Genomic DNA, 22,120 nt, shown 5'->3' on the forward strand with positions numbered 1-22,120 from the left:
TACCTGTTTGTGGTTTTGAAACAAGACAGTCAAATGTAGAAAAACAGTCAGTCTCCTGTGTATATTGAACTAAGCAGGAGTCTGTTTCATCGTTAAATTCACATTTTCCTTTATACAAAAAAAAAAAAAAAAAAAAAAAAAGAACCAGCATATTTTAAAAAGCTACATTGTTTTAATTTTGACTCACAAGACTAACAATGAGGCTCTGCTCTCACCTGGTCAATATGGAAATCAGATATCTGCAAGAGCTGGTTTCCATTTTTCGTCATTTCTGGGATCTCAATGTTCAGCTGCAGATCCCTTACTGGAAAGTATCCAAGGTTCTGGATCTGAGAGACCACATGAGGTAATTGGGTAAATGGTTTCCAGACAGTGTTTTTCCCGTACGGTAAATTAAAGACATAGAAGTGATAACACTGGCTCTCACCTGGAAAGTAAAGTTGAAAGGAGGGCCGATAATGCCAGGCTCCTCCAGTGACAGCTCTGATTTGATCTCATACCGAGTAGGATTTGAATGCCTTTTGAAGAAAATATCAAATATAAACAAAACAAACAAGAAAATGAGCACATAATTGATTTCAAGAACATCCTAACAAAGTCCACGTTCCATGTTCAGTTTCTGGGATTTATTCCCCTCTTGATTTTATTCACTATGCTCCAAGTTTACTGCATCCAAAACAAACTCTTTACCTTTTGGAAAGAATCCAAAATTACAACAAACCTCGTGAAGAGAAGGTCGCCCTCATATTTCAGTGAGTAATAGATATTGTTGAAATTATCAGCTGTGCTTATTTCCTCCCCATCACTGTTGAGAGAGGAAACATTTTCACCTAAATGAAACATTTAACCTTAAGATTGCAGCTTTTTAGCTTGTTTTATTCTCACCACATGATTTATTCATAATGTCATGAATGTCATTTTTTGGGATGTCTTAGTTCAGCAAAAGAAGCAAAGTACATACAAAACAGGCATTTCTAAAGGCAAAGAGATGATGCATTTAAATATCAGGAGTTTTAAAATGCAATTGTAAATTTTTAGATTTAGATTTGCACACCTGCTGGCCTCCAGGATAACTCTGAGGTGATCTAGGAAGTTGGTACGACTGAACTCAAACTCTAGACGAAATGACACCTAAACAGAGGAAGAAATTAAGATTAGATTAAAAAAAAAAAAAAAAAAAAAAAAATAGAAACATAAATCACGAATGTAGTACATTTGGTACAATATATTTAACTTTTTTTGGAATAATAAAACTAAAAGCACCAGTCAGAAATGCATGCTGACTCCATATGCTGCTGTATATGCCCTGTCCAGCAGGAAAGGCCCTGCATTATGGATTAAGGAATAAAGGCTGTAATAAACTGCTGCAATTTCCAAGATGTGACCTCAGGCAGCTGATTACACAGTCGGTGTTCCTTAAAGAGAGCCAGGGAAATTCCCCTAAGTAGAGGACAATGCTGACTACACACACACACACACACACACACACACACACACACACACACACACACACACACACACACACACACACACACACACACACACACACACACACAGAGCTGCCGGAAGGAATCAGATTCAAGGCAAAACACAAAAAAAGCAGCTATAAAGAGACTGAGAAACTGAGGAGCAATGGGTGTGTAAATAAATGGAATATGATGGAGGAATTCTAAACAAAAACAGAAGGAGAACCCGTGTCTAAAGTTTGATTGGCAGCAGAGCTGAGCATTGTTTACAGTCCTCCATGCCATAATGAAATCCTGATGGATCCTCTCTGACCACAGAGAAATGCAAAACAAGGTCACTAAAGCTTCCCTCCTCCGTAGAGATGGACTCATCCATGACAAGCTACAGATACATCCAAAAAAAGGATTTTTTTTAGCTGTTAATCTAGTTTCATCAAATGTTATAAGTAACACTAGAAAAAAAATGAAACAGACAATAGTGTAAGACACGCTCATGCATGCTATTGGTATAGATTTGGAAGATTTTTACTGTGGCTAGGAGACATTTGTACGCCAGCATAGCTGTACTTAGAAATTCAGATCCTCTTCCTCCTCTGGGTTGTGCAGCCTGGCTGCCTTCCTAAACCACAATGGTTGTCAGCCGTCAAAAAGCTAATCATGGTAATTAGCATTCTCTTATCTCTTGATGCTTCCACAAAACTCATGAACACATTTGTCCCCAGTCAGTGTTATCTACAACTGTATCAATGTCTTCTGCCACTAACTGACTTTATTAATGTCCTCTGATGATTACCTGTCCTTAAGGAGTCATTTAAAGAAATGCTTTGGTAATTTAGGTGCAGAGTGCACAAACTATATGTAACAAATATGATACATAAGTTAAACATGCATTCTGTGTTGCATTTGGTTTATTATGTAGGTGCAAATATGTGACTATATTTAAAAAAATTATTTTATTACAAATAAAAATAAGATAGATACTTCTATGTAATATATATTAATAATAAAAAAAAATATATATATATATATATATAATATTTAAATAATTATTTAAATAAATTTAAATAAAAGTATGTGTATAATTTTATACATTATATAATTTTATTGCAGTTGTAAGTAATTTTAGTATTGTTTACTATTTATTGAACATAGTTTTAAATATCACTTCATACATGTAAATTCAAATTTATTATGTTCATGTCTTTTCTTGTTCTGAATTTCTTCAAGGTTGACACCATGATAGCAAAGTTAATGGCTGCCTCACCTCTATGTTATCTATGAAACTTGGAATATCTGTGCAGTGCTTTTAAATGTCTTTCAACTGAAGCTGAACCCTTATTTAAAAAAAAAAAAAATCACTGTCTTCTTGCACCTCATATTTTTCATTTTTTCTGTAAGTGTCTGATACTGGCAGAGGGAACGAGGTTGTGACAAATCATATGATGCCCAATTTTTCCACAACAACAATTTTTGTGAGCAACTTTGTAGAAAACGTGTTTACCAAACAACTGTGTTGCCAACACGTAGACAGCATATTTTAGACCTCATTCTGCTGCAGCAGTAGTGAAGTTTGCAGTACATGTTTTACAGAAGACAATAACGACTGTAAAAGTCAAACAAGAGTAGTAGCTGTTTCTTCTAAAGGGCTTGCTCTGTAGTTCCTACTTTCCTCAAGCTAAACAGTGGTCTGATCTGGTTTGGCAGTGGCCCTGGTGTACAATCACCCTTGTTTAACATTTGCCACATTTTTAAAAGACTCTGGACCAGGGCAGATCCGCCTTGTGGCTCTGGATGCTGTTCAAGCTGAATTAGTGGGTATGAATCACTCGGGGACGTTTTAAGGGTGACTGGGTCTTCCTGGTTGAGTTGTCAGAGAAATGTGGTGATATTTTTGTTACCTAGGAGATGAGAATTGCTTGTAATAATGACGTGGTTAAAAAACTTCACAAACTATGTCAGTACATTCTTTTTGTGCAACCATGTTTTGCCTGTAGACTTTGTATCAGGATAGAAACCAATACTGTTGTTAAGATACCAATGGAAAATGTGGCTTATGTATGTTTTTTAAAAGCAATGTAACTGCTTTTAATTGCACTGAGTGATGTACGATCAGTGTCATCCCTTTCAAAGTTAATTCAAACATCACCCACTTGAAAATAAACTTAATGTCCTGCCTTAAAATACTCTGGAAAGTGCAGTCTAATAAATATTGCTGACATTACAAGCCTGTGGAAAGGCTCAGAAACAAGCAGAATTTCATGTCATAATCAGAAACAGATGGAAGAAAAATGTAGGTCAGTGATTTTTAACTGAGTCTCACCTGAGATGAAGCAGGGAGAACTTTACTTCTTCATCATGTTGCTAAGTTCTATCTTTTCAAAACTTCAATTAACAGATAAATGGGATGTTCTTTGGAAATGTCTTTAATGTAAAAAAGAAGACAAAGACATTGCACTTGCCCTATTTTTTTTTGCTGGTGATGATATTGACCTCTTAATTATATTTAACACTTAAAACATTTTGTTAAGAAGACATAAAAATATTTAATAAATATTTCTGCACTTTCTATTGTTTTCTTTGAGATTTTAGTTATTCTGTTGTGTCTGATTAATGTATATTAGGATTGGGTCAACATGTTCTTTACTTATTCTGAAACAAAGTTTCATCCAGATGAATCAGTAATTTGGCCATGCTAGTTATGAAGGAATGAAAACAAATCTAATTGAAACATCATGACTAAAATTAATAAAGCCATAAACCTATACTGATTCATCCAACAAATATTGAGTAATTAGTTCAACCCACCCAATTAAACTGAGACCCTGCCTTATTATAAACAAATAAATTAACTCTGATACATTATTTTAACTAAATCCGAACATGTTCAACTGAAAGAACAGAATTTGTTTTGTGATTATTTATGTGTATTTAAGAAGTTATTGTTTTTTTTAAGTACTTCATTTATGTATAACTAATGTAAGTGAGAGTCAAACTCAATGCATTTATTATATGTTTAATATTTGTTCTGTTCTATTCATCCAAATGAAACACCAGTAATTTCTGTCCTTTTCTTATTGCCTGAAGCACGTTCATCAAATAATAACAAATAATTGTAAATATCATGCAATTATTTTTTTTTTTTGAGAAACATTATCCCATTACAAGGTCATATTAAACAAAATAAACCTAGTTATTGATATATGTTTGCATGTATCATTCATAAGTTAGATACTGGATAAGGAAGTCAAATCAAACCTCTCTAAAACTTGAAACCAAAGCACCATTGACAAAGTGGAAAGCTGATCAGGGTGTGTGTCTTCATTCTTCTACAGTTGAGCTTTTACAGCTTTAACACTTTTTTCAATACCATGTCCACCAGAGCAGAACACTTTAAACAATGTTATTCAAAAATGCATATATATACAAGTATAATATATTTATATAAGTACACCAGTTCACCATTCATACAAAATGTAGTACACTTACCGAAACACTTTTTTCACGCAATAATTATGCTGAAGAAACAATGACACATGTTGTCTCGCAGTAATACTACGAGGACACTGAATGAAAAAACAAACAACTTTCAGCATTGCAAGTAGCATGCAGTAGAGTACGCTTGTACCCTCCACATCTCTCATCAAAACCACCACTGGCAAATTGCTGCATGGTGGTGGCAGCATCATGCTGTGGGAATGTATTTCATTGGCAGGGACTGGGAAACTGGTCAAAACTGAGGAAATAACGAAAGGTGTGAAACACTTGTAAATCGTTCAGGAAAACCTTTTTCAGTTAATTTGCAGCAGGACAGTGACTATGCGCTTAATGCTAAAGGAACACTTAGGTGGTTTTAAGGGGAAACATGTAAATGTGTTGGAATAGCCTGGTTAAAGCCCAGATCTGAATCCATCCAAGAATCTGTGGCATGACTAAGATTGTTGTATACCAGCAGAAACCAAACAACATAAAGAAGCTGGGACAGTTTTGCTTTAAAGAATGAGCTTAAATCCTGTGTTCCTGTTTGAATTATATAACAATTTAAACTTAAAAGTTTCAGATTAATGAGTGTGAGAATGCTCAGGAAAACTACACACAGTTGTTTGTGTTTATGTTCTTGTGAGGGACATCTTCTACTCAGAGAGCTGTAAATAACACTGATGAAACTCTTATGTATACATATTAAAAGAAGGATTCTGATTTCTGTTTTTTCATTTAACTAAGGGTTTTAAATCTGATTTAACTGTAGGAAAACATTAGATTAAAGGCTTTTATAAGATGCTTTTCCACTTATTTTTGTTATGAGGTTTAATATTAAAACTTTATACTCTGCTATGACACTAAAGACAACACATAATCTCAGATATAAACAGGACTCCTCAGGGTTTTCCCATATACTACTAGTCTGTCATGCTCATCTAAAACCTACAGCACATGTTTTGCAAACCAATGTGACCCTGCTCTTGAGTAGCAGCACAAACTGGCTTTAAACTTGCATGCAGATGTTTATTTAGATGAGGGGTGCAAGCAACTGAACTGTTCCTTATGTGGAAATCAGAAATGAAAACTGCAATATAAATTCTTGTTTCATGGATTCTGATTTTTTCTTCAGTCAGACAAATGCAGAAATAACTTCCACCTAAGATACACAACATTTGTTATTTAAAAGTATCCAAATGCCAGGAACAAAAAATGAGAAATTGTACAGAACAAGATGTGTAAAACCTGAAAACCCAAAGACCTGTTTTGAGTTTGTTTAAAAGTTTTCAATATTTCAGTGTTTTTCTCACCTGCATTTTGGCTCTCATGAATGGTGCGCTGACGTTGCAAATCTTCTCATTCTTCAACTTGTCCTCCATGTAACATTCAATTTTGATGTCAGAATTATCCTGAATAGAAAATATAACATTTCAACACTTAACTCAGCTCAAAGTTTAAGCTAAAAAAAAGTATTGCACATTTTTAATACAACTGAAGAAACTTTATTTTCAAAAACCACATAAATAATTTAATAATGAATATAATGTACCTTGACTATGAGGCTAGAGAAACGTAGGTTTGATGTGTAAGTGATATTAAGGAGAGCATTATAGGCATTCTCTCCTTTGTTCTCCAGTTTGACATCCACCACCATCCTCCTTGTGTTTGCCTCAAGCACCCGCAGAGATCCCACAGACCCTCCTTCACTTTGGTGGCGACAGAAAACACCACGAGACTGCACAGGATGGGCACAGAACTGACTGGGAGTCAGTAAAGAAGGAAAATAAAGCAAAGTTTACTTATTGTTTGTGTTACCATGTCTGCAGCTTTGTGTGTGTGTGTATTGTGATGAACATGCAAGTACCTACTTTCGAGTCATCAGGTCGGTTGTACTGTGCAGCGACAGGTCAGGGATGCAGCGGTCATCCTCATCACAGCCATTCCAGAAGGGAAGCTAGTAAAAAAAAAAAAAAAAAAAAAAGCTTTCTGTTAATTAAAGAATCAAAAGATCTCTTCCTTTAAATTTGTGCTTTAACAGAATCTGATGATTATTTATGAAAGTGTGTTTAAATAACTTAGTGGGAGGATGGGCTGTCAGAGTTTTCCTCACCTCTGTCTTCACAAGAGTGGGCCAGCTTTCATCCAGAACAGGTGCATGGTCCGGATCTTGCAGCCCTACTTGCACAGCAAACACTATGGGCCTTGCATAGTCTGTGGTCTCCTAATATGAGACATCATGTTCAAAGATCAGTCAGGGATTTCCCTCTTACATAGCATCTTATCCTTCACAACCAATTAACTGTTTAATGATTTATTCTTTACTTTAAATGTTTATACTACTGTACAAGATGCATAATTCTTCAGTCTTTTGACTGATACAAATCCAGTCAAAACACTGGATTTATATCAGTACGGGTTACCAGCATCTCTCAGTTTCGTGACGTGCACATCAACCTAGACACAGAATTGGACATTTATATAAAAAACATCATTAATCTGGTGCAAAAGCACTGTTTCATTGTGGTAATGAGTGCACTATTAAGTTCCCCATTTACACCTTCTCAAGCAGCTATCAGTTTTAAGTAAAAATAAGGTTTCTGTTCACTAGTGAAGCAAATCCAAAGTGATATTAAACAGGAGTCAAACATGTTTCTACTGACTGGTTCAAAGTGAGTAAATTATAGGCTGTGTAGTATCGCCAAAGGGAGGTGGCAAAGGCTACAATGCTCATAGTTATAACTCAGTAGAAGAAGTAGCTGTCCTAAATGGAAATAAAACTCTGAGGGGAAAAAAAGTTGTTTCCATTCACCCAAATGAATGTCAATCACGTAACACCAGAAACACCAGTAAGCATACAAACATAATGCACATTAGTTGAAGCTTTTCCAGTTTCCACCATTTCTTTTTACCCTTTTTTGCTCACATATTATATGTAGTTCAAAGATGGCAACGGAAAACAAAGTCAATGAGTGAAAAATGAAGGAAGCATCAAAATACAGAGTAATAACCTCTGATAATTTTGGGTGGTTAGGTGATCAAAAAGTAAACTAAAGTGTATGAAATTTACATTTAAAAAAATGAAATAGGCTGAAGTCAGTTTTCACATTTTGAGTTTTTAGTAAACACTGGCTGCTTGGTTTTATGTGGCATTTGCATTGCTCTTCGTGAGCCTCACCATGACGTGGAAGTAAATGTGTTGGCAGGTCTCTTGTCCAGGAAGAAGAGTCAGGTTTTGAGGCTGCAGCATATTCAGGTCATCCAATATGGCTCGAGGGCTGAAACGTCTCTCAACAATGGAGATATTATACTTGATCCCTGGTGGGCCACAAACAGAAATAAGAATTTAAACCTTCTTTTGAAACTGTGAAAGTTTTCTTTTACCTTAAAGAATTTCCAGGACTGTATTTCTGTTCCTACTTAAGTGAATGCTGATTTATTGGAAAATGGCAACAGACATCTCTGATACATGACAACACTGCAGCAGAGAAACAGGATCTGAGCTTGACTCTGAACATATAAATGTGTGACCAAGACATACAAGAAACCAAGCCAACTGGCTTCAGTATGAATCATTTCCAAACCACATTGTTGTAGACATTTTCTATTTATTGCCTTGTGTTGTCATGACATGGGACAAATGTACTAAGCCTAAAATTATGAATGTGTTGTATTTGGGGTCAAACAGAGAATTAAAAATCTAGAGAAATCTTAATGCACTATACAGAGAAATGATGGGAGATAAACTGGCTTTCTTCTATTCTAAGCACAACTATTACAATCAGCTAAAAACATTCAGGTCTACACTGCTACATTCATCAGTAAGATACCCAAAATTCCTGTAAAGAATGAAAAATGCAGTAAAAACACTGGTCTGAAATATTGTAAACAGATATTTACATAAATAAATCTAAATTCTAATGTGACAGAAAGAAAAAGAAACTTTTTATGCAACTGACCACAAGGATCTCACAAACACCAGCACATCTGCCATGCATTATAAACCAGACACGACAACTAGAGGAAAATCAAATAAATGTGTCCCACTGTATCCAACTATGGAAGACAAGATAACTCCCTCTATTCTTCCTTTACTCTGTTTTTGAGCACAGCTAATAGATTTGATAAAGATGGACTTTGTCACGACAGCTTTTAATATTATCTCGAGATCATAATCTCACTGCTGTTTTTCTCAGTTGAAACTGGTCATGATTCAACCTGAACACTGAAATCTAACTACACTGCACCACAGCTGTAAGAGGACAGCTGCATTTGACCCAAACCTTTAGTTTCTTTTTTCAAGGCCTGTTATTTTCTATAGATATCATAGGCTTTAAAATTTATATCAAATACTCTTGTTCACTAATATAAAAAACAGGGTAAAAAACTAGAAAACTTCACTGAGATGGTTCACCTGCGGATGAGTATTTTTGCTGGCTTACCGATGTCCTGTGCAGGAGGAATGGCTGTCATGGCAGTGATGTTGAAACACACAATGGCTGACATGCAGGTCACGTCTTTGCCACCTCTCTGACAGTCTTTTACAAAGATGTTGATCTTGCTGGGCTCAAAGTTGACAGTGGCATATATCCGGACAACACTCTGTGACCTGTAAGGGCATGAAGACGTGAGAAAGAAGCCAACCCATGAACTGTGAAAATGAAGGGTTTTTCCGAAAGCACAACTCACATACAAACACATAAGTTTACCAGCATTGTATACTTTAAATTTAACAATGAACTAATTACAAAATTAACATGGGGTGAATTTTTTTAAGATATGTATTTAATTGAGTTTAACCTTGTGTAATAACTATAGTAACAGTTTTATTTACAGAGTGAAATACAAACCAAAGTAGAACAGCAGCACCAAGGGAACCTACTGCCAGGTCCACTAAACCATCATCATTCATGTCCATGGTGCCATGAATGCTGCGGCCAAAGTACTGCAGACCTGGAGCCAAATCTGCTGCTGCGATTCTCTGGAAACAGACAGTAGAGGACAGACTGTATCCGTATGCAATCATCACAACCTCGGTTTACACTGTTAGGTATAAAAAAGATAATAGAGCAATCATAGTTATTCTAAGCGTGTGAGGTGAAAATATAAAAGTAAATAAAAATGAAATATAAATATAAAAAGAATTAAAAAAAGAATTATATAAAGAAAAAAAAATGTATTTTGACAAGAATCCAGAATGCATAAAAAAAAAAAATCCAATATTTTGTTTCCACATACTGTGGTCATCACATTTAGCCATAACAAGGACTTCATGACATCAAGTTAATTTAGAAAATAAAGGTTTTTGTATCTTTTAGGCTTTGCTTGGTGTGTTTTTGTATGTTTATCTTATTTTACAGTGAATCCAATATTTAACAATAATATAAACCACTTTCTGAAGCGTATCATTGGCTTAAATTGTTAACCACTGCTGTTGGAAGATACTTTTTTAGTCCCTCTTTCATATTTTTCATTCTGTTTCTAATGCCTCAAGGTGAAATAAGGTGAGCACCATCTGGGATTTTAACACTGATTTCTATTAAAAAAAAATGTTAAATTTTAGTCTGGTCCTCCAAGACCCTTCTAGTGTGGCTGTGCCTCAGTAAATAGAACATATGTCCTCAAATGATCCAATCTTCTTATCCCCCAATCCTAAACTCCTGTATATCATTAAGTGTCATGTGACAGTAAATCCCACATTTGCACCACCTACTGGTGTGTAATTGTAGATAAAAAAATGCTTATTATACAAATGCAATGAATTGAAACTGAATAGACAAATAAGAAACATACTATAAATTACTTTCCAGAATCTCAACAGTAGTAAAAAGCACAGTGCTAGTGCAGATTATCAACTTTTTATAAAGCTATCTATCTATCTATCTATCTATCTATCTATCTATCTATCTATCTATCTATCTATCTATCTATCTATCTATCTATCTATCTATCTACATATATATAATGCAAAAACATACAAATATCTAGGCATTGTCTGGTTACTATACTGTTTGCTTAGACCTTACCTGTTTATATTTTCGCAGTATTCTGTTGTGCTGGCTAAAGAAAACATAGATAGCTCCTTTGTGGTCATCTTCCAAAGGTGCCCCAACAACCAAGTCATTGAACCCATCACCATTCAGATCTGGGACAGGAGCAAGGGATGAACCAAAGCGAGCATTCTGGCCACCATTATGGATTTCCAACACTCCTTCAAAGACAAAACGATTCTGAGGAATGAAGGGAAAAATACAGATATTTGATTTTAGCTGTATATAATATATACTGCTTTTTGCTGTTTTCAAAATGTGATTTATAAATATTAATAAATATTTCATGGTAAATGTCCAGTGTGAATCAGTTATGACTGTTTATTATTATCATCTTTATAAACATTATTATTTGTAGTAGATCAATTACGACAGTCAGGTCTAAAGAAAGCAGCAGTGTGCATCTTAGTCTGTTCAATATTACATCTGACCTTCTTATGCCCTTTTCAAATATGCTTCTGAATCTTATTTTGTCTAGTTTAATTAATCCCTGTTATTTGGGCTATTTCCATTCATTAGCAGTTTGGTCTATTGCGTCTGATCAGCAACAACATCAAAGCTCAGACCAGCACCACAACGTCAGCAACAGATCTTTTAAGGCATGTGGGTTGTGAAGTGGAGCCTCCATGCACTGGACATTTTTATGAAGCACATTCCTCAGATGTTGGATCAGATTGGAATCATGGGAATTGATAAGGCAGCTCAACACCTTGGACTCACTTTCATGTTCCACAAAATTTAATGGATTACTTTTTGCAGTGTGGCAGGTTGCCTTAACCTGCTTAAAGATGTTCCCGGCTGCCATCAGAGAACGCTGCTGTCATGAAGAGATGTAAGTGATTTGTAACAATGCTTAGGTGGATGGTACAAGCATAAGAAGCATCTGGATGAGCACAAAAGTTTTCCAGCAGAACATGGTCCAAAGGGTTGCACATCATGGTGCACACATGTTCTTTTCTAGGTAGTCAGAAAATTAGACCACTTTTTTCATAAATACTATTATAAATAAATAAATAAAATACATATTATGATTATTAATATTAATCTGAATCTGAATCAGTAGCTCCACAGTCTAATTCTATCCTTCATGTTGTTTATACTGGGCACTAGACAGGGATTATGAGGTCTCTGACCACAATGCAGCTCTGCAGCCCAAACACGTTAAGGTAAACCATCACTTGTTATCTCTCCATCAATTAATATAACATTTCTTTTGGCAGCTAGTGTGACAGTTGCTAATCCGTACTAGTGGCCAGCACATGTGCATCGGTGAGCTTTGGATGCCCATGACTCTGTTTGATATTATAGAATCTGTACTTAGGAGATATTCTAGTGAAGCAAATTGCTTAGTTCCTTACACTTATTGATTTTTCTTGTATCCAAGAAATCCAAGAAACTTAAGCTATTGTTTAGGATGCTCAGCCACTTTACATACACCACTGTTGATAAGATAATCAATATTATGTACTTCAATAAATGTTTATTACATTGAATATTTTGTTGTTGAAAACTGTTCTTTTAGCACATTGTAAAACATGACTGCTACAAGAACAGAACGTAACTAGCAGCTTTAGCTATTATCAGTCCAATGTGGTTAATCTACTATTAGCATGAGCCAAAAACACTGACTCATTCTTCTAAGAGGTTCACATTACGCAAAGTGCCTGAACGTAGAGACACTTAAAGCATGTGATATGCACATGCATGGACAACATAAAGACAGGCTTTGCAACATGCTTATGTTGTTTAACATAGTATAAATTCCCACACAATGCAAGTAGGGCAGCACAAAAGTTTTACTTAAAACATAAGCAAATGCCAAAAGGATGCGTTTTTAAAATACCATATGTGCTGTTTGTTGGTCAAAGAAAGTCCAGCTGCAGTTTATGTCCTTTTTAGTGGAGACATCAATGCCTTCTGGCTTTATTTAGTTTCCCAGCAAAAAGGCTAATCTGTTTGTTAAACAATCTTCCACATATTTCCACAATTCTTAAGAAGCCCCAGAATGTTATTGTCCTCTATGCCCCCAAATCCAGCTCAGTTTGTTGTTACAATTATCTCAAAACCATCTTGAGATGATAAATCATGCTGTAATTTATACAGGAAAAGATTTGGTGTTTTGTTGCCTTTGTTCTAATCAAACAGAAGATCAGGTTTGGATCAACCTTTGTGTTTTCCTCATAATTCTTTAATTCTTTCTGTTTGAACATCTGGCAACAAAAGACTGAGGAATTTTGCCTCTGAGTAGTGAAAGAACTAAAGAATGTCTTATAGCTTAGTATATTTATTTGAAGTTCTATTCTTAGTGAGTGTTAAGTCAGATGGAAGATATCCGTGTCTTTGAAAGCAACTAACCTTCTGGAAACTTTTTCAGACAACAGTCTAACAAAATGGAGCGAAACATAGAGTCCATCAGTAGTCATGCATATCACTGCTCCACTTGGCATCAAAAATCCAACAGTAATAAAATTCAAGGCTGCCAGATGAAACATGAGATCACTTATTTTTTCAGTTGAATAAATGCAAAAAGGAATCCATTTAGGAAGATGGCTTTTACTTCTCTACTACCAGATAAGCGCATGTGTGACGAAGAAGGAGGTTGATAAAGAAAGAAAGGAAAAAAATATTTAAACTGTTTCAATGTGAAACAGATGGTTTGTGAGGAAGCAATAACAGGTCATGAGTGGTCTACAGTAGCCCAGAGGTGAAAAAACTGAAACTTCTGTATGTGTTCAACAGTAACTAGAATTTAACTTTTGATCGGCTGCCAGATTTAAGACAGGGAAAGCTTTGGAATATATAATTTGTTTCTTCTTACTTATCCTTATTTTGAAATAGTTTTTATCAAATTTATTTTTCATAATTCATTTAGACTACATTCCACCTATATATTTTTGCCCTGCACTTTGATCAGGCAAAGCATCAAGCATCTACTTTCAAGCCTGTTATCTAAAATGATCCTCAACTGAGACAGAGGACACAATGTGTGAGCATGAAGTTAATATAAAGTTGTATTAACATGAAATTTGCACGAGTAGAATTTCTGAAAAAATACAGTAATATATGTTCATTGCTAGGATTCTGTCCCAGCTGCTATCGGAAAAAAGGCAGGGAATAACCTGGACATGTTGCTATATTTACATTAAAATTAAATACTTCAAAAGAAAAAAAACAAAACAACAAAAACAGCTAATTTTTCAAGATTAGAAGAACAGATGCAATAGATGCTGCCGCTTCTCATGTGTCATGCCTGCACTGGATGACTTAATCAAATTATACTGGGCAATCTAATTTAGAAACAAGAAAAGTCCAGAATCACTGTGTTACCATGACCATCCTGTTTTGATGCCACTTTGCTTCAGTCAGGCTGATTAAGAAGAAAAAAAAATTACTAATTTGGATGGAATGATTATGTTTGTGCATCAGTAAATATAACTCAGCAGATTTAAACTGATGTAAGGTTATCAGTGATTACATCTGTGGGCAATTCAAATAATATTTGCTGTGCAAGAGGACAATGAAAACAGGTAGTTTAATCTTCTAATTAAGGTGAATGTGTGACAGCTCCTGTTAACTGGTGGCATCTGTGATCTGAATGAGCTTCATTAAATTTAAAAGGGTGAAAAAAGAAAGAAAAAACAAAAACAAACAAAAAGAATAAAAGAAAACAACTGGAGCTGGAGGGAATTGGCAAGAATTCATTACAAATGTTTTGAAAGTAACTTTAACATGTTGAATGGATAAAGCTCAAATGCTTTCAAACATAAAAAGAAAGCAGATATTAATTATGCATCTACTGCTGTGAGAATATAAATAAAAACGTTTTACCTGGACTGAGCAGCTGTTTGGCTAAAAAGTGGTAGCACCATATGTGTGTAGAGGAAACATAAATATGTTCATCTTAAATCTACAGAATCCTGGAGTGAATGTAAAATATTCAGCGTGACCACAGAGAAGCATTTAAGTCTTTTTCCAGAAGATCACTAAGCGCACAGCATCTCCAGGAACACCTGAATCAACCTCATCATGATTATTTATTGCCCCAAGCATGTGGCATTTTTGTCTGATGACACACTTTGTTAAGGGCTAATTTGTTCTGTTTTGTTTTTGAGCTAAGCCTGCCACCTGTGATGTGGTTTGGAGCACAACACATATTTAAATACCTCATCTACGCCTGCACAGTGGATTTGAAACAGCTGAGGACATTCATTATTCCAACAAGCGAGACAGACCTGGAACTCTGGGAAATTTCCTTTTATTAAGGTAGTTCTCGCCTCTAAATGGCTTGCTGGAAATGGGCATAGAAAGGGGCAGAATAGCTAATTCCACACAACTAATAAACTCTGCATGCTGGCATTGCAAAGTCCTCTTGATCTAGACACTTGATTTGTACGAGGTCATGTGTCAAATGCCTGCCTGTAGCATGTCAGTGTGTTAACTGTGGCACCAGAGTCTGGCTAGGTGTGTGTTACTGGACCCTTCTGCATGGGTGTGTTTGAAATTACTGGAAAAGTCTTGAGTTTGAACAGGTGTTGACCCAATTTTGTGTAAGTGGGTTGTTTGGCCCAAACCTGATTGGGACCTAAATGATGGACAGCATATTTTTCTTTATGGAATTTCCACCTACCAGCTCTGTTACTCGGTAAATGTAGACTTTTCCTTTCTCCAAGCCTGCACTGAAGAACATCGGTGCTGCCACCAAAAGGTTGTCAGTTATACCGTCTCCATCAATATCCACAGGTGCAATCTCACTGCCATAGTAGGAGCCAATCTGAAATAAACAACATGATTTACATGCACATGTCACTTTAAAAAGTGGTTTATCTAGACAGATTACATGACTGGAAATCCATGTTTACTAATCCATTTCATTTATGTCATTTGTCATGCTTTGAATTTTTATGCAGTTTGTGGAACCACATTTTGTTTAGTTGAATGATTTGCTAATAAATCCAAGTGGCTCTCACAGTGGTATGTTTAAGCTCATGGCGTTCATCATTGAATCACAGCAAGTGGTAAATCCTGATGCTTTTGTTGATGCTCCGGCCAGAACAGCTTTACTGAGAGAGTCTAGATCAGTCACAGGACTGAAAGGAACACTGTCCATTGGTGTTTTAGATGAGAAACATCTGCGCATAGAATAAAAGCACTACCCCAGAGTTGTGAGATCAAGAAGGGTTTTTGGAGGAAAACATCTGCTGTTCTGGATGACTTGTTGCTGACAGGGTACAATGTAAGTTGCTGCAAGATCACTTCAGGCTCAGAGTCTCTGAAGATTTGCCAGGTATGAATGTGTCTGTCATTAACAGTCACATCCCCTTTAAATGATGGCCGTATTTAAACTTGGTGTGCTTCGGACAATTAGATTAAATCCCAAGAAATGATGTGTTAACCTGGGGTCCACAATAATGATTCATGGGACAAAATAATCCAAAAGGGTAAACAGTGATAGAAATTACAACGCTTCATGTAGAGTGATTTGATTCTTATGTTAACCTGCACCATCATGCGGTTTAATATGTTTTTGTCATTTGGACAGCAGTAGTGGAGCACAGTCATTTTATTGAGCTTCAGTTTCAAAAGGAAAATCCTTCTGCCTGTTGGCTTTTTCTGATGAAAGATACTACATGACATGGTCATTTTTCCAGCAATTACTTCTAATTTTATTTGTTCATTATTTAGAATTATTTCAGTGCTTTTGAAATGTATATATATGGGATATACTTAGTATCAAAATGTCTAAAACAGAAAACATCAAATCCCAAATTTGGCTAAATGTGTGTTCTGTACAGCCAAAGTTTTAAGGATGTTGCATGTGAGAGAAATCCTTCTTTGATTATTTTTTTTAAAGTAGGCCTACAACAAAAGTCTAAAAAGTAACCGGACTGTTTTTTTTTTGTTTTTTTTTTTTACCATTAAGGTCTGTTCTAAAAAGAAGGCATCATGTTGATGCTAATTTATGTGTCTGGGTTAATTTGTGTTGATTTGTCTTCAACTGCTTACAGTGAGTTTCTGTTCTTTTCAAAGAATATTACAAGGTTGTGTGTTTTATTCAGCTGACACCTCATCTAGAATTTAAAAAGGGCAGACTTTAGTGCCTCCAAGTGGTTGTATAAACAATATGGCTGTTGTTAATAAACACAATCCTATAAATATTTACAACCTCAATTGTGAGTTTGGATGCTGTGCAAATATATAATAGAATCTACTGATTTTCAAATCTTTTAAAATCACATTTGATATAAAAAAAAAACATAAAAGATAGGGATAATTTGGCATGCAGCCAGTCTTAAAACGTTAGAACAGGATCAACAAAAGGTTAAGTGACTGTTACTAATGGGAAACAACTAACTTGTTGCAGTAGTGATGGCAGGTCAGAAACATAACTAAGTACCTTAGAGAAGCAGAGTCTCACGGAAGTAAATATAGCCAGAAGGAATTTGAGAAAAGTAATTTTGGAGAAATTGATAAGCGATGTTCTTCAATGTGAAGACTTAATTTTACATCACCTGCTGTACATATCATCCGAAGATTCAGAGAATCTGGAGACTCCCCTGTGCTCAAGGGACATCACTGAAAGTCAGTATTAGATACCTGCAATCTTTAGGAAGCACTGCATTATAAAACCGCCAGGACTCTGTTGTAGAAATCACTGCATGGACTCAGAAACACTTAAAGAAATTATCACTTAAAAACAGTTCACTGTGCCATCTACAAAATGCAGGTAAAAGCTCTAGTAGGCAATGTAGAAGCCATATGTAAACGCGATCCAGAAATTATACCATCATTTCTGGACCTAAGCCAATGTAAAACGGTCTAAGGCAAAAAGAAAACTGCTCTGTGGTAAGACAAACAAAACTATTTAATACATTCAGGAAATAATAGATGTTGCATCCTCTGTGTTAGAGGAAAGACGTCCATCCTGGCTATATGAGGGCTCATTAGTTCAGTCACTTGCCAATCTGGAAAAGCACCATCGATGCTGAAAGTTAAATACAGGTTTTAGAGGAACATACGCGCCCATTCAGGTGACAACTTTTTCAGGAAAGATCCTACAAATTTCAGCAAGACAATCCCAAACTGCATACTGTATCTACTATGACAGCATGGCTCCATAGTAGAAAAGTCTAGGTGCTGAACTGGCCTGCTTGCAGTCCAGACCTTTCACCAAGTGGTGTATCATCAAACCCCAAAATACAATAAAACTGACCCTCCTGTTAGTCAAAAATAGGGCAACATTTATCTCTCAAAGGTCCACTGGCTGGTATCTTCACTTCCCAGATGTTTACAGACTGCTCATCAGACTGTTGTTGTTTATCTTAATACATGGCAAACCAAATGATTTTGGAGTTGGGTTGTACATAAAGGACCATAAAAAAGATTTATAACTAACCTAACAACTTTTTATCAGCAGTAATGTTTTGCTGAAGAACAATTTGTATTTATTACCTGTTGCAGTGTATTGTACTTTCGATGCAGACACGAGCACTGCACTGATGTACAAATGGGAAATAGGAAAAAAACTTTATTTTTTTATTTTTTTTTATCTTTGGTTAAGCGCTGAATACAGCTGTACCTGATGACCTTTGAGTGAGTGCAGGACGGTGAGGTTCCCAGAGTTCTTCAGAGTGAAGATGATCACTTTGCCGGTGTGGTTAAATCGTGGAGCTCCTGCTACAAGCAGGCGGCCATTTCTGGCTGACACCACAGATGTTACAGTATAACCTGGTAAAACACAAACACACACACACACACACACACACACCCACCCACACACACACACACATAATATTTCTGAATCTCTTCAAAGATGACAACCCTCTAAAATATGTAAATTTAAAGATTTGTACTCCTCTAGGCTTTTGCTTATAATGTCAGTGTTTGAAATTCTGTGTAAATTAAGCTGATTAACTGTTGGCGGTATAAACGTAATCTGACTTTCAGGCAGTTTGCTTCACTCTTTTTGTAAGTTAAAAGACGGATGGTCCAGCACTTTGGGTTGAATTTCATAGCAGCAATCACCATGACTCAAGGAAAAATTGTAAAAGGCTGTAATTTGAGCACTGAAAACTTTGGGCTGAATTCAGTTATGTGAAAGCTGGTGATCTGGCTTCTCAGGTTTCTTTTTCTATTTTTATTTCATTTTTTCCCACTGAACATTCCATTTGTATTTTTTTTTCCACCTTCATTTCTCATTTTAATACTTCTTTTTTCCCCCAGCTTTAACTTTCTCCCTGCCTGCTCAAAATTATTTATTCACTTCTATTATTTTTTTTAGCCTAGTCTGGCTTCCACTGGCAGCCTGGTGGATAAGCTCAGATACAAACCACTGATTGTAAAAGCAGAGGCCTGTGGTGATGAAATAAGATGAGGGTGGATATGATGGGAAGCACACAAGCAATTGGTACTTTAAAGAGAATTATCGCAGCTAGGACAACTGGTGCTAAACCACAGGTCTTTTATTGGGGCAGCCATACATGTCTCCACTAAAACAAGAGGATGTAAACAGACACTAACTGCTGACGACCGTGGGAACCAACAGTACAAGTAGGCATCAGGCTTAAGATAACATTTCATATTCCTTGCAATTCATTTCATTTTTTGGAGTTCTTTTAAAAATTGTGTTACTTACCCAAGTAGGCACCATGATTTTTGAGCTCTTCAGGGAACTCCTGTGTGTAGGATGCCTTTGAGGGGATCACCTTCCCCTGTCGTATTTCCTTTAGTACTGCTCCATTCCAATCATAAGCACCAACAGCACCTACCAGTATCCCATCCTGTTGGTGAGATGCAGTACAGTGCTTATTCCTAAATTGCATATTATGCAGACTAATAGAGAGTAATCTGATTATACTGCCAGTACAATAATTACACTGTGCTGGTATAGTAATTACTGTATATGTTGACATTAACACAAAAAAAACACACCGTACATGTTTAACTCATCTCCATTTCAGTTCGACTTATGATGACATGACTTTGGTAGTAGTGAATTGTTATCATGATGCCAGTCTTAAACATAAATTTACAACATTTTTTACACTCATTTAAAAGTACATAAGAAAAATCTAAATTTATACCTTTTAGATGTAGATTTAGATTTAGGTATAGATTTCATGCAGATGTTGCATTAATAACAAAATGTTGTGGTTGAATTTCATCGAAATATCCTGACTATTTTTGTTAGCTGCAATTATGTAATTAGACCTAAATTATATCTGTAGATCTGATTGGCTCAGGGAGAGAGTGGTTGTCTGTCAATTACAAGGTTGATAGGTCAATCCTGGCTTCTCCAGACTTCATGTCGAAGTATCGTTGGCCAAGATACACATTTGATGTGTGAATGTGTGTAATTGTTTAAAAAAAAAATCTAGATAACTCTTGGGAGGTGCTGTATGATTGTGTTCATGAATGGATAAATTTGACTGACAGTGTAAAAGTGCTTTGAGTGGTCAAAATTACAAAAAAAGGTGCTATATAAATACAGTCCATTATTATTTTTGTTCTTTATTAAAACAAGAAAGAAAAAGAAAAGGTTGTTTAACCAATCAGTTCCTCTTCTATAGTATTAATATCTCCTAATAGAGCACAGTGTTTTCTACAGGTAAAACTCTTTCTCACTCCGAAGTCATCACATCATGACATCTTTTAGTACCTGTTTTAAACATAAGGTAACGTAAAACATCTTTTTATTTAACCTTTTATCAGGCACTCACTGAAATACTTGAACATTTAACATTTCAAGAGAAGGAGCATGCAAAGGCATTTTGTATGTCCAGTGTGTTGACCAAATATGGTTTCTACCCGATAAGGGATCCATTTGGTTTTAATTCCCAAATATAACCAAGTACTTTTTGTATGTAACAAAATAATATAACAGAAGAGCTTAAAGTCCGAATATATACCAGAAGTCAGAAAAAAGAAATGAAAAACTAAAGTGCAAAGCAGCAGTCTCAAGGCTGACATTGAGCACCAGTCCTATGCATCGGATGTCAGTGGCCTATCGCCTTCCTGCTTTCTGACTACCTCATGAAGTTATGTTACTTATCGATGAGCCAGCACTACTAAAGTTTACCTGTCTTCATTTACTTTTACCATGCATTATTTACAGCTGCAGAGGGATAGCTAGTGATATGCAGCTGTACAGTGCATTGGAAAGTGTACGTAGTCCTACACTGTAATATAAGAGGGATGGTCCCTTATAGTAACAGTATGGGATAAACTGGGAATGAGAATGTGCTGGTAATATCAACTTCCTCAAGTTCATGTTCAAATATAGGACATACTGTATAGTCCATGTTCCTAATAACTACATGCTCTCCACAGAAGCCTTCTACTAAATCCTAACATCATTTATCCTGTTACTGCTAAAACTGGAAAGTAATCAGTAAACATTTCCACACAATAATAAGTGACAAGACAGACATTATTGTAGCTTATTAACAGGCTGTCTCATATCCTGTTATCATAGCACTATTAAGTCTACACCAGCATATTCTTTGACTTGATTTTCAAGAGCAGAAACAAACCAACCAGTGCAAATAACTGTAAACACGACACAGGTTATGGAAGAAATTTTTCTATATTCCACAGTTCACTAGACTTTGTATCTCTGACGTTGTGATTGCAGGGTTCATTTGCTTAATGAGTTCAATTTTCTCTTTTCAGTACAAAATTCTGCAGACAACACACTTTCCAGGGTTTTACCATGCACTTGGAGATTTGTGAATCCCTCCTGAAAGATGGAATTGTCTGCCCACCACGTTTGCACTACGTCACTCTTTAACAGCAACATTATGCCAGTGTGGTTTTCTGTTTTGGCCAAAATGGTCTCCATAGCAAATGGATGAAACCCCAAAACAGTTCAGAGACCAGCGACCTATTTCTGCTGCAGTTACATTAACAAACGTATGCTTGACTTTGTTTGAGAATGCCGACTCTTTATCACACTGAAAAACACCAGAGCTGTGGTTTTACATACATATGCATCACTGAATAAGGAATATGGGTTTAGAATCACACAACACAAAAGTAACATATCCTATGAATGTTGATAGACACATGGCTCCATTCTTACCCAAACCAATTATATTTTACCATTATTTGGCTATAGGAACCAGCAAACATAGA

The 22,120-nt window shown here is 35.9% G+C and overlaps 1 protein-coding gene across 1 annotated transcript in view; it reads right to left on the reverse strand.

Moving 5' to 3' along the window:
* The window catches only part of itga11a (integrin, alpha 11a), a 59,394-nt gene that overhangs the window by 8,423 nt on the left and 28,851 nt on the right, over nt 1-22,120 (reverse strand). Inside the window, exons 11-25 of the mRNA XM_041974619.1 lie at nt 19,623-19,767; nt 18,567-18,715; nt 15,618-15,761; nt 10,967-11,170; nt 9,791-9,921; nt 9,383-9,549; nt 8,119-8,258; nt 7,054-7,164; nt 6,812-6,897; nt 6,493-6,703; nt 6,254-6,352; nt 1,055-1,131; nt 722-805; nt 428-518; nt 216-329 (exon numbers count right to left, since the gene is read on the reverse strand). Coding sequence (XP_041830553.1) covers nt 216-329; nt 428-518; nt 722-805; nt 1,055-1,131; nt 6,254-6,352; nt 6,493-6,703; nt 6,812-6,897; nt 7,054-7,164; nt 8,119-8,258; nt 9,383-9,549; nt 9,791-9,921; nt 10,967-11,170; nt 15,618-15,761; nt 18,567-18,715; nt 19,623-19,767 — 1,953 coding nt within the window. The remainder of the gene's footprint in view (nt 1-215; nt 330-427; nt 519-721; nt 806-1,054; nt 1,132-6,253; nt 6,353-6,492; nt 6,704-6,811; nt 6,898-7,053; nt 7,165-8,118; nt 8,259-9,382; nt 9,550-9,790; nt 9,922-10,966; nt 11,171-15,617; nt 15,762-18,566; nt 18,716-19,622; nt 19,768-22,120) is intronic.

Source organism: Melanotaenia boesemani, chromosome 1 (assembly GCF_017639745.1).
Source record: "Melanotaenia boesemani isolate fMelBoe1 chromosome 1, fMelBoe1.pri, whole genome shotgun sequence".
NCBI classification, from domain to species: domain Eukaryota; kingdom Metazoa; phylum Chordata; class Actinopteri; order Atheriniformes; family Melanotaeniidae; genus Melanotaenia; species Melanotaenia boesemani.